This window comes from Chiloscyllium punctatum, chromosome 38, assembly GCF_047496795.1.
Source record: "Chiloscyllium punctatum isolate Juve2018m chromosome 38, sChiPun1.3, whole genome shotgun sequence".
Lineage (NCBI taxonomy): Eukaryota > Metazoa > Chordata > Chondrichthyes > Orectolobiformes > Hemiscylliidae > Chiloscyllium > Chiloscyllium punctatum.
In genome coordinates, this window is record NC_092776.1 from 21,444,754 (window position 1) to 21,458,039 (window position 13,286).

General features: G+C 39.7%; 1 protein-coding gene across 1 annotated transcript in view; it reads left to right on the forward strand.

Moving 5' to 3' along the window:
* Positions 1 to 1,977: 1,977 nt before the first annotated feature.
* gfra1b (gdnf family receptor alpha 1b) overlaps positions 1,978 to 13,286 on the forward strand; it is a 189,328-nt gene continuing 178,019 nt past the window's right edge. Inside the window, exons 1-3 of the mRNA XM_072557354.1 lie at positions 1,978 to 3,065; positions 3,626 to 3,925; positions 4,033 to 4,128. Of these exons, the coding sequence (XP_072413455.1) occupies positions 3,026 to 3,065; positions 3,626 to 3,925; positions 4,033 to 4,128 (436 nt within the window). The 5' untranslated portion in view covers positions 1,978 to 3,025. The remainder of the gene's footprint in view (positions 3,066 to 3,625; positions 3,926 to 4,032; positions 4,129 to 13,286) is intronic.

The following is a 13,286-nucleotide window of genomic DNA, read 5'->3' on the forward strand; positions in this document are numbered from 1 at the left end:
TTTGCCCAGAGCTGGGACTCCTAGTTGTCAACAAGGCAGTAGCTGCAGCTCCTGATTGCTGTAAGCCCAGAACAGGGCTCTCCTGGTTATCAGCGAGCTGGTGGCAGCAGAGCCAGGAACTCCTAGTTGAGGGCCAAGTTTGGATTCAGCACAGGACCTAGCAACAGAGATGGGATGGGCCCAGTGGCGAAGACATGGCACCTGAAGAGTGCCAACTCTAACATTGCTGAGTCCAGTGCAGGTGGTGGTGAAGTGGTAGGGGAGGAGTGATAATGCAGATGTCATTGGTAAGCTAACTCAGGGTTTAAAATTCATGGCAGAGATGACAAAATGAAGATAAAATCTCTTTCAGTGCTCTCTGTATTTTTCTTTTTATTCTTAAACTATTCAACATGGCACCTGATTGTGGCAGTTGAAGCTTTTCACTGCATTTTATTATATTCACTGTAAAATACAAGTGACAATAAATCATTCAAGTATTCAAATAACAAAACCTGCTGCCTATATTTTAACTCACACAAACTATGTTATAGACCTACATTAGTGCCTTGTCAAGTAATATTGTGATTTCAGAGTTCTCATTTTGTTTTCAAATCCCTCTGTAGATTCACCCCTCTATTACTGACCTCCAGTGCTACAACCTTCCAAGATATCTGTGCTTGTCTAATTCTGATCTCTTTGTGTATGCCCCCACCACTGGTGATCGTGCCTCACTTGAAAAGCCTCGGCCCTAACTTCTGGAATTCTTGTATACCTTTGCCTTGTCTTCCTCTTTTAAGACCAGGGAGTGTTGAGCTTGTAGAATTATCTGCCATGGATCATAGTTGAAGCCAAAATATTGAATGTTTTCAATATAGTTATATAATTCTTAGAGCTAACTGGATCAAGCGGTATGAAAGAAAATGGGAACAGGCCAATAAGTTGGATGATCAGCCAAGACAAGTTCAAAGGGCTGAATGGTCTACTCCAGTTCCTATTTTCTATGTTTCTGTATAAAAATGTCATAAGATGAATCTGGCATAATGCACATTTCATAGTGAATTGACTATAACACGACGCTGTTTGAATAACACAAACTTTCTACTGGACTGGTATAGTGATTTTCAATCACGATCTTCCACAGTGCGATTTTCTGAAGCGGCTTTCTATAGTGCAATTTTCTATAGCGCGAGGTTGCAGAGGAACGCAGCTAGCACATTGTAGCAGCACAACTTGCACAAACCTCTTTGGCCACGCTTTGGTAATTTGACCTAATATCTCCAAACGTGGCTTTCTGGCATATTATATTATCTTGCTTTCTTGGAAAAAAAATATCTGAGAACTTCTTATAATATTAAAGGTGCCATACAAATGTAAGTTTTTATAGTACACTTAATTATAGATACAAAAACAGAATTGCTGGAAACGCTCAGCAGGTCTGGCAGCATCTGTGAAGAAAAATCAGAGTTAACGATCCTTCCTCAGAACAGATTATAGATGCCTGGAATTATAGATTTTTGTGTGGTAAGGAAATTAAAAGCTCTGGAATGGGGCAGGAAAGTACAGTTGACAGAGAAGATCTACAACGATTTTACTATCTGCTGGTATGGGTGTATGGCCTATTCCTGTTCTTATCCTTATGCTCTTACAGTACACCGCCAGATTTTACACCTTGTACATCAGTAAGTATCCCTACTTTTATGTCTTTACCTCTCCCCCACTTCATTCGTCCGGTAAATTTGGGTTTGGGGGGGTGCACAACAAAGTACAAATTTGTTATTGTAATTTGACCCCATCAAAATTGTAGACCTCGTATACTCATAACGGGTTTTGCATGTGTCGACAATACCAGCAGAATACGGAATTTCCTTTCACACTGCCCAAATGTATCCCCTACTCTAGAATTTCCCAGATGACTCTATGACCCGGTTTACTGTGCCGTCCTTTGTCAAGTGTTAAAGCGCGGAGGAAAGGCATAGCTGTTGGTGGTCGAAGGGAACGACGAACTCCCCGAGTCATGTTGGGAGGAATTGTTCTGTTCACAACAACATGTAAGGATAACAACTCGTTTTGACACTACAAGAAGTGCAATTTACTAAAATGGTTGTTCATCAGCGTAAAGTGGACCCACAGCAAAGCGCATTATAGATTGAAGAGCGGATTTTATTGCCATTCTCCCAAATCGTCATGTGCAAGGACCAACCAAGCTTATCGACGCTGGAGATTTCCACTTGCAGCCAGCAGGCAACGAGTTACTGTTACGCACGCCTCCTAAGATCATTCCTTTAACTTTTAATCCTTGATATCTTTCAGCAATTTGTACAATATTAAACAATCGATCTCTCGATATCTATCTACACATAAACTGAACAGCGGGTCTGAGCCCTCACAGTTATTCCCTAAGAACCAGCAGCTCCTTACCAAACGGAAATTAGAGACAAGCATTTAACTCTGCACATCAACCAGTAATTAAAGTCACGTATTCGTCTGAAAGCGAGGAAGATAAAGGGAAGGGGGGAGGGGGAAATATGCGGTACGTAAGAAAGTACTGTACCGTAAGTGACTGAATGGTAGTTCGGAGTTGGGGGAAGCTGCAGACGTGTGCTTTAAAGGAGGCAGCTGGTGGCCGGAGCTTGCATGTACTGGATACATCATACATATTAAGACAAAGGTTAGCAGCGGACTGAACAAGGTACTGAACTGATGGGTCGCTTGCATTTCAGAACACTTTCAGGCCACGTTGCTGGATGAACTGATACTGTAGGGCAAGGGTTTCTCATTTGAGCATACTGTGTGTAAAATTAAAACGAGAAAAAAAGACTACAGATCGCGCCCGGATATCTCTCCAGTCGCTCAACTGCTGTGAATAAAAGTGAGCGGAAAGCTTGGCTCACTGAGAGAAGGGTCAGTGCCCAAAACTAAATGGATCTGAACTGGAATGATTCATACCGTTGGTTCGTACAGTACGTCGGAGTGTCAAAGTGTTGAATCTACTTAATGAAACAAAGCTGTTCATATTTGATGTGCTAAAGGAAGCGGAGCCGCAATGATTTCTCCAGCCTTGTACTTCGTCCTGCCCATAATAGGTAAGATGCCCAAAGCGTTCCGTGTACCTTTCAACAATACTCTCCTGCAAGAAACTTAACAGGGAAGAAGTATGTTTTGTCTCGAGGCCTTATTGATACGTTAGCAGCCTCTGTTAAAATTATCAGCCCAATAAAGGACGCCTTATATCCGACGGTTGATTGATCTATTTAACTTGGCTACACGTGAATCACATACTGTTTCATTATGTAATATTTAAACGTCAAATTCAGTATTACGTTGGGGGAGAATAATTTGAAGCATTGCCGGTGTACATAAAAAGGATAATGCAATCTATGATTTCTGCTTCTGGTGACCAGAATAACTCATATCATCCAGAGTAGAATTTATTTGAAGGTTGACCACAATTTCCTAATAAAGTTCATCATTTGGATATATTGTCCGGAACTAGATAACTACTGGTAATGCTTTAGACGCAGTGCTGTTTGAAGGGGGCCCATTGATTTGTTCTTATTGTTGATGAAGATCGAAATATTTTGAACTTATATACGGTTGTATTTTTGTCTCGTTTGTTACCCCCACCCCCTCATCCCACCTCCAGATACGGTGGTCCAGACTGCAGGTGTGAATCCTCTCCCTGCCCTTACCCGCGTTGACTGCGTGAAGGCCAATGAATTGTGTACCAGTGACTCGGCCTGCAGCAGCAAGTATCGTACCCTTAGGCAATGCCTGGCCGGGAGCTCCAGCATGGTCACCGGACCAGAAGCCAAGAACGAGTGCATTAGCGCTATGGAAGCAGTCCAGCAGAGTCCGTTGTACAACTGCAGGTGTAAGCGGGGCATGAAGAACGAGAAGCGATGTCTCCGAATATACTGGAGCATTCACCAAAGTTTCATGCATGGTATTGGCAAATATAGTTTCAAAGCTTCTCATTTTATAACGTTAAACATTCGAAAAAGTTGTACCCATAATATAACTCAATAAACTGTGATCGTACCTTTCTCCTAGGGTTTACAATCACAGGTCATGATCTGGTCGGTTCTCCCTATGAGCCACTGAACAACAGACTCTCAGACATATTCCGAGCAGCGTCCATCATTTCAGGTAAGAAGTTTAAGAGAGTTGTGCAACTTGTATTATGTTTCTATGTTAAAATAATTAAATACTATGTTTAAATTAAATCACTATTATGGATCAATTCCACCTATAGCCCTAAGATGTGTGTTTTGTGAATTATACTTATTTTGTATCCACTGGAGTTCTGCCTTAACAGCTTCTTTCAGCTAATAGGACTTCTCGGTGCATTCTGCATTACAGCTACACTGGAAGTATGAAACCTTGCAACGTTTTAAATTAGGTCGAAATCATAGATAAAGCAGATGTTCTGAGATACCGGGTTGTTTTCAAAAGAAGTTTGCATCAGTACTTCCAACAGTTTGATCGAGTGATTGTGTAGCACGCGATTATGTTACTTTACCTCAGCGTGGTGAGCGCAAAGGGGAAAATCACGGAACTTCATTACATTCAACTACTATTAGAGTCAACTTCAATATACCTTTGCAAATGGACTTTGTAGTTAAGTCTGCAAAAAGACAAAAATAAACAATAAACTGCTTATGGTTAGTTGACATTAGACCAAATTTAATCACTCGAACCTAAGTGACGGTTTTTTGTGAAAAGGAAATTCGGCAGTTTGTTAGCCTTCGTTTCCTCAAGTGTGCATCCTCCATCCCTGGGGTGTTAATTTTTTTTTGTCTCTAGATGGCAGTCTCACACTCTTATAGAGGTTTTCTTATGTCACTAAAAGTCTGATGAGGCTCTGAGAGTTATCTGCCAGCGACATTGCAACGGTTTGATGAGAGTTCATGTCAAATGTCTGGGCACGTCAGGGTGGGTATTTCTCAGTAATGAGAGGTAACGTGACTTTTCTCTGCTCCCCTTTCACTTGCATCACTATTCCCGTTATTTTTCATTTCTGTCTGTGCATTCGTTATGAATTCATCCACGAACATATTATAGTGAGTTTAGTAAATTAATTCAGGTAATGCTGCCTGTAAGGACTGATGCTCCTCAAGGATTTGCTTCAAAGCAAGTTTTAACTTTCTGGATGTAACTGAAAACTTAGTTAAAATTAATTTTGAAATTACACTCGTCAAATTCCACTTGAAACGTTTCAATACCCATTATTAATCTATAATTTAATAAACTCCTTTCAAATAATTCCAGCCAAGTAAATCAAGCTATTTGGAACAAAGAAAAATAAAACTACATTGGGTCTCAATTTCCCCTGAGGTTTTACAGAGATCTGGGTTTCTGCGAATTAAATATTGTTCTTTAGCAACAACAGAAGTATATTATTCTCTGTAGCAGAAAGCAAATTAATAATTAAAAATAATGACGAAATGTCAGATCCAAGTAAAAAAAAGGGAAATGTAAGTGTAGATTCTGAAATGGTAAATTGAAAAAAATAGAGATGGGAATAAATTAATTTATCAGTAAATTCAGTTCAAAATGGAAAATGTTGTAACATTTCCATGAATACTATATTTTTATTTATGATATTATTTAAAAAAAAAGTAAATGCTAGAAGTTTCATGCACCATTTAGCAGGAATGCATTTCTGGAAATAAGATAGCACCCCTGCTGTGTTTATGGCAGCCTTACCAAAATGGGGCGTTATCCGGAATTGCAGTTTTAGACTGGATTAGGATTAATACTAAAGGCAGGCATGTTTAATTGATAGGGAAAGTAGCAGACAATTTTGTTACAACTTTTGGATTAAACAAGGTGGTACTATTACTTTAAAATTAGTAGACATTGTGGTACTTGTAAACATTTGGAATAATAGCCACAGCCTTGTGCTTGGGTGGTACAGCTCATAATAATGATTGGATGTCCTTAATGCACAGTTGCCTGAGTATGAGATGGGTGTTACCACATGGCCATGGTTAGCAATTATAGAAAAGGACCAGTGGCTGGATTCTAGAATGACAGGAAGTTAAAAATTCTCACAATTGTATTATTCATGTGTTATGTTTTGGCTCCATTCATTGTTTAATTTTCTATTGCAGCATAACTGTGATGTACTCTGTGTAAAATATTTTTTAAACATTTTACTGTTTGGCTTAATGAAAGGCATTAATGTCTAATGCCTTTGTCACCTCCAGTATCATCTGTTTAAATACTGTCCTTAGTCAACTTTCCTCTGTAAACATGAGCGCACACAAAACTCTACCTTAATATAAATTGGAATCAGGACAGCATTTTATGTAAGTGTGGGTGTCTCACCTATTAGCTGGAGAACCACTGAGAGGCTGTGTCATCCACTTTAGGAGTAATCCTGCCACATTAAGTATTACTTAGGCTCTTAAGTGGGAGGAGGAGAAAGTGAGGACTGCAGATGCTGGAAATCAGAGTCAGAAGGTGTGGAGCTGGAAAAGCACAGCCAGTCAGGCAGTATCGAGGAGCAAGAGAGTCAATGTTTCAGATGTTTCGAGCATGAGCTCATGCTTGAAACATCGACTCTCTTGCTTCTCGAATGCTGCCTAAGCAACTGTGCTTTTCCAACACCACACTTTTAACTCTTAAATGGGTGTGGCAGGCCTTCCTGAAAATCAAGTTGGGTGGAGTGGTGCAAGGGTTTAGAAGGCTGCCAACTGAAAGCTACTGGCCAATTAGAGACCAGCAGCTCCTCGTTAGTCAGCAGTGCCATTTGGAAAGTAGTGTCTGCTGTTGGTATCTCTGTCCGGCTGGGGGTGGGGATGGGGGAGAAGGAGTCGGGTGCGGCTGCATGAAGCGAGGTGTTGGTTAGCTTGGATGGCTGGTGTACGATGCAGAGTGATGGCAAAAGTGTAGGTTCAATTTTTGCCCAAGCTGAGGTTACTATGAAGGATTCTCCCTCTTACCTTCTTCATCTGTCTGAGGTGTGGTGATGTTGAATTTAAACCACTAGCACTTGTCACTTTCTGATGAGAGACCAGACTTCTGATAGATAGGAAATGATGATTTTTTAATGCATCTACCCAAGGCATAGGATCAACAAGGGATTCATGCCACAGGTGAGTGATGACAGGAGAAGCATTGAAGTCTAGTTGTCAGAGGGAAGGGGGAGAGAGGTCAGCAACAAGGCAGTGGTTGACTCTTTCCTGAAGCTGGGTATCTCAATCGGCAGTGATTGCATTTGTATTGGACTTCTCCATCATCTGCCAAAATCCCACGTGTAAGCTTGACAGGACTTTTGTTTTCAGCTTTTTGCACGGCAAGGCCCCATCTGCTGCTGGGTGTATACTCACTACCCAGTTAAGATTTGAATATGCAATATGGCGGCAGGGCCATCAATAACTTGTGAAGGGTTTGCCACGTCTAGCCAGACATATTCTGGGAGATATCAACAGAAGTGACATCTCAGAAAACCAATGGTACAACATTCTATTTTCAACTCGATGTAGAACCAAAGGTGGCCAGATCAGCTAGATTGCTATTTGATGATATCCAAAACAATTATCATCAGCCCCAACCTCAGAAGATCACACTCTTATACGCCAATATGATGTTCCATTTCCAGTGGCATTAATCTCTTGTTGTACAAATAGATTGTGAACTTCATAGCTAGTTTATCCAATCTGGTTAGCTTTGAACCCAGATCTCAGAGACAGAGAGCCAGTATATTGCCTATATTGCTCATTTTCTGCATTCCTTATGTTCTTATCCTGATAATTATGTTGGGCAAGTGCATGACAACTAAATGTATTACATTTTCCAAATGGGATTTTTGAGAAAAATTTTTCTGTAGAATTTAGGATTTTCAGTGATTCATAATTCATAGATTTTGCACACTATTTTGCACCAATGGTTTGTGGGCTTTTGGGTGTAGGGGAAGCTATAGATAAAGGGCGTGGTGGGGGCAGGGTGGTTAAGTGGGAGAGGTGAAGACAGACAGAGGGTATGACCTTGATGGTCAATGAGAGGAATGAATCCGGTAGGTGGCTGGGAGGAGTGAGAGGGAGGGAGTCAAGGGATGGGAGGAGAGGTTGTTTGATACTGGATAACTCAATGTTGAGTTCTCTGAGCTGTAGACTGCCTAGGCAGAAGATTGCAGTTCCTCCAATTTGTGGTTTGGTTTGTTGTGGCAATGAAGGAGGCCAAGGATGGCCATGTCGGAAAGGGAATGGGATGGGGAATTAAAAGGTGGTGACTGGGAGGTCCGGTTGGCCCCAGCTGAGATTCTCAGTGAACTATTCCCTAAGTTTATGTTTGGTCTCCCCGATGTAAAGAAGACCACATTGGGAGCACCTGATGCAGTAAACTAGGTTGGAAGAGAGGCAGGTGAACCTCTGTCTCAACTGGAAGGACTGTTTGTTTGGGTCTGCCTGGGCAGTCTACAGCCTGGAGGACACAACATTGAGTTCTCTAATTTCAAATAACCTCCCCTCCCATCCCCAACTCCCTTCCCACCCCTCCCCTGCCTTTCCACTCCTCCCAGCCACCTACCAGATTCATTCCACCCATTGACCAACTAGGTCATAGCCTCTGCCTGTTTCCACCGATCCCAACTTCACCACCCTGGCCCCGGCACCCTCTTTATCTGCAGCCCTGCCCCCCCCCCCCACCCCCGCACACCCACTCCCCCAGGCCTAAAGAAGGGTTATACCCAAAACGTCAACTTCTCCACCTCTTGATGATGCTTGGCCTGTAGTGTTCTTCCAGCCTCCTGAATGTCTACTTTGGATCACAGTATCTGCAGATTTTTTTGGCTCAATACATTCAGGAAGCTTGATACCATTCAGAACAATGCAGCACTCTTGATTAGCACTTTATCCATTAGAAGACACTCCTTCCATCATTGATGAACATGTACGCAGATGCACTGCAAAATCTCACCCAGGCTCGTTCAGACAGTACCTCTCAAATCCATGACAACTACCATCCAGAAAGATAAGAGCAGCAAATACAAGAGAACACCACCATCTGCAACTGTCTCTCCAAACCACTCCATTCTGGCTTGGAAATATATTGTCATTCCTTTGGTGTGGGGTGTTAAAATTCTGTAACTCCCTCTATAAAGGCATTGTGGGTCTACGTCCTGCAAACAGACTGCAGAAGGCTGGACACCAACACTTTCTCAAGAGTAACTAAGAATAGGTAATAACTGTTGGCCCAGCTAATAGCGATGCTCACATACCATGAATGAATCATGTAATATCATTATGTCTTGATACTTCGTAAAACTCATTAATACTGCCATAATAAAATACCTCATCTTTATCAATTTTGCAATGTTTTATCTCAGTTCCCATCTTTATATTGCTGAGGACGAAATTGTCAACTTATGTTCAGAATCCCATTCTTGTCTACTTTGAGAAGGAAGTGAGGACTGCAGATGCTGGAGATCAGAGCTGAAAATGCATTGCTGGAAAAGCGCAGCAGGTCAGGCAGCATCCAAGGAACAGGAGAATCGACGTTTCGGGCATAAGCCCTTCTTCAGGAATGAGGAGATAAAAGATAGGGAGGAGGGACTTGGGGGAGGGGCATTGGAAATGCGATAGGTGGAAGGAGGTCAAGGTGAGGGTGAAAGGCCAGAGTGGGGTGGGGGCGGAGAGGTCAGGAAGAAGATTGCAGGTTAGGAAGGCGGTGCTGAGTTCGAGGGATTTGACTGAGACAAGGTGGGGGGAGTGGAAATGAGGAAACTGGAGAAAACTGAGTTCATCCCTTGTGGTTGGAGGGTTTCTAGGCGGAAGATGAGGCGCTCTTCCTCCAACCGTCGTGTTGCTATGGTCTGGCGATGGAGGAGTCTAAGGACCTGCATGTCCCTGGTGGAGTGGGAGGGGGAGTTGAAATGTTGAGAAGGTACAGGTTCATGTTGCTTTCAGACCTTACAACAAGTAAGCATTTTCTTTCCTCATGTCTTGACTGAATTCAAACCCAAGTCCTTTCCATTTTTGCCTTCCGATCTATTTCCTAGGCAATAACATCTTAACTCTTATTCAACTGAATGCTTTAATGTCTCATTTAGGTACAGTACTGGTAACCCTTTAGCACACACTTTAAAGCTATTTTTAATGTGTGAATCTTAATTGTGAATGCCAACAACTTCACTGGTGTAGAAGATATGAGTTGAGCCTGTCTGTCTTCTTCAGACAGTGATGCATGTATACCTCTCACTGTGATTGCTAGATAGGGCACAAGAATAAGCAACCTAATTGATTCTCTCTGGAATCATTCAATACTTCTTCAGCATCTTCCTGTATCAGGGTGGATATTAGAAAACCACAGTACATAAGAATTACAAATACACATCCACCCCAATCAGTTCATTGTGGCATGGAATGATATTTAAAACTACTGCCACTTTTCTTATAATATTGGTATTTGATAACCTTGTCGTAGGACTGTTTCATTTGTCCTATGGTGTGAATAATCCAATTTGTATGAAGGTCAGATTGATTTTTTTTTTGCAAAAACCTTTATGTCATTTGGGCCCATTCTTTTTATTATGAGTATTATATATTACATACCAAGTCTTTGGCTTGGTATTGACATGAATCTAACAAGGATACCAATTAGTGACTTTGAGAAAATCTTTAGCTTAGATTGATGACAAGTATGTAAGTTAGCTTGCTGAGCTTGAAGCTTTGTTTTCAGAAATTTCGTCACCACACTGGGTAACACCATCAGTGAGAGTGTCTGGTGAAGCGCTGGTGGTACGTCCCACCTCTCTATTTATAGGTCTTGGTTTCTTAAGGTGGGTGTCATTTCTGTTTTTTTTTCAAGTGAAGGTCAATAGGTACCAATGCTACCATCACTACGATGATGATTTCCTCACTAAGTACAGCCTGTAGAAAATCGCCGATATTTTGTGACTGATATTGGGAATTATTTCGAAGCAGGCAGTTTTCTAGTTACTCACTTTGCTGTATTAATACATATGCATAGTATTTGCAAGTGACATTATAAGTAATTACAGCAATTTGATTCATTCTTAAATGAAAGTGATAAGCTACCACATAAATAGAAATAGCTTACAATTTAAATGATAAGTCAATAATTTATTTTTCTCCCACTTCTTTGGGCTTGGTCTAGTTTCAAATTTTTTTTTAACATAAAAGAAACCTCGATTGCATGTGGAATTAACTAAGTATAAACTTCATAATGTTCTTCAGGCCACACATTTTTAAATTGCGGTGCTGTTATAAAAGAACTTTAACAAGGATACCAGAGGTGAATTTCTACACAATCCTTATGTAGTTTTGTATTATGATCTGTAAATAATTCAGAAGCTCTTTCGCTAGCAAATCATTTCCAATCTATTAAATTATTTCATATTTATTTATCTAATTCTCGAGATTTTATTTGAAATATATTTTGTACTATTATTGAAAATTATGAGGTACTGTGAGTATAATAGCTTGTTTCATTGTTAGCATTTGCTCCTCAAAGTTACTATTACTTGGTAATATTCTATTACTTTATATCTTATTGACTTATAATGTTAGTTGTTGTTTAGTCATTGGTTTAGTTTCTGGTTACTGCCTCTTTCAACCATTTGCTAATTGAATAAATTGGACTATTTTATAAGATTCCAGTTGAAGTATCCTACTTCACATTAATGTTGCTTGTGTTTCATCAATCAATATATTAAAATAGGTATACCATTCACTTACATTTGTAATTATAAATGCAGAGTACTCAAATATGTCACTTGTAAATTAGGTCATAAAATATCATGGCTATAAAAGAAATAAAGGCCTGCAATTAGATAAATGGAATTTTTCTGCTTCAGCATTCTCGGCACCTTCTCGGAGCAAATGACACAGTCCTCACTTCCTCCTAGCACGTGACACATACCGAACCAACGTTTTGTTCATTAATTTTAATAAATAGAAAATTGCAGACAGAGAAAGCAAACTTTCCTGGTACATACTCTCAGCATGTAACAAGAACAAAGCTGAAAATCTCCCCTAATGATATCTTGTATTCAAAAGCACTTTGTAAGTTATTGATTACAGTGACTATAGGAAACTGCTAAGATCAACAAGTAGTGTAAGAGTCCCAATTAAATAATGTGTAAGTGAGTGGGCTTTGAATTAGTTATCATTAATCTGGATTTTCTTTTGATGATGTTGATGGAGGAAATTTGACCAGGACAGTCAAAGCCTTTGAAATAAGAGTATAAAATCTTTCATTGCTCATAAGAGTTCCAAAAGTGTGTAAAGCTGTTATTTAGATGATCCTAAACCAGCATCTTTTTCAAAGCTATTCATCATTTATAATTCACCCAGATTTTCTTCTTTAACTTCAATTTCTAATACAGAACTAATAACCTCAGCTGCCAGATGAGCAAAAGCAGAATGGAGAACATAAAGTCAATGATCAAGCCTATTTCTCATTTTAAATAGTTATTCCACAGTCTACTTTAAATTACATAAAACAGTATTGAAATTTACTACTAATAAAAAATGATATTCTTGTCAACAATCTTAAGGAAAATGAGCTGGAGAGGCTGAATGACCTCTTTCATTTGTACTTACCTTTGGAATTTTCATCCTAATTTCCATGGGCTGGCTGTTTCTACAATAAGCTATAATCAGTGTCTTGATTTTTCATGTTATGATGCTTATGTATCTTGTTAAGTTTTATTCTAATTACTGAATAATGATTGGTTTATATCCTAAAGTTAATAACATTGATTTCAAAATCTAATAGTTTGTGCATGCTGCTGCTTGCCTGCCTTAAAAAATAATGTGTTGGCATCAGGTAAGTTTCCCACATGATTCTCTCACAATCCTGACCAGAGACATTAAGCAGAGAAGAAATTCTTCCTTCTAAAGAGAAGAAGAATTGGAGTCTGAATTAAACTGGGCTCCCCATTAATGCATAATCAAAGTTGACCACATTGTAAGCTTGGTAAAGTCAAAGATTTATTTCTTTGAATTCAAAGTACTTGAGCAAGTAATTAAATACAAATTGAAAACAATCTAAATAAGAGAGTTAAAAATGCAAAATGAAAGCAAAATGAGAAAAAGTTAACACGTCCATTGGAACATAATTAGAGTTTAAATAAGAGAATGCAATGCATGGGAAGATATAGTAATCCTGTGGACCAAGAAACCAGATCAAATGTTATTCATCTCATTTTTTACTGATTAGCTTATTATACAGATGCCCAATATTACTGTACTGATGTATTTCCTAATTTGCACAGAGTTACTGATGGCATTCACATTGTCCATTTTGGCTATCTATAAATCAGCAGGTTTGTACTT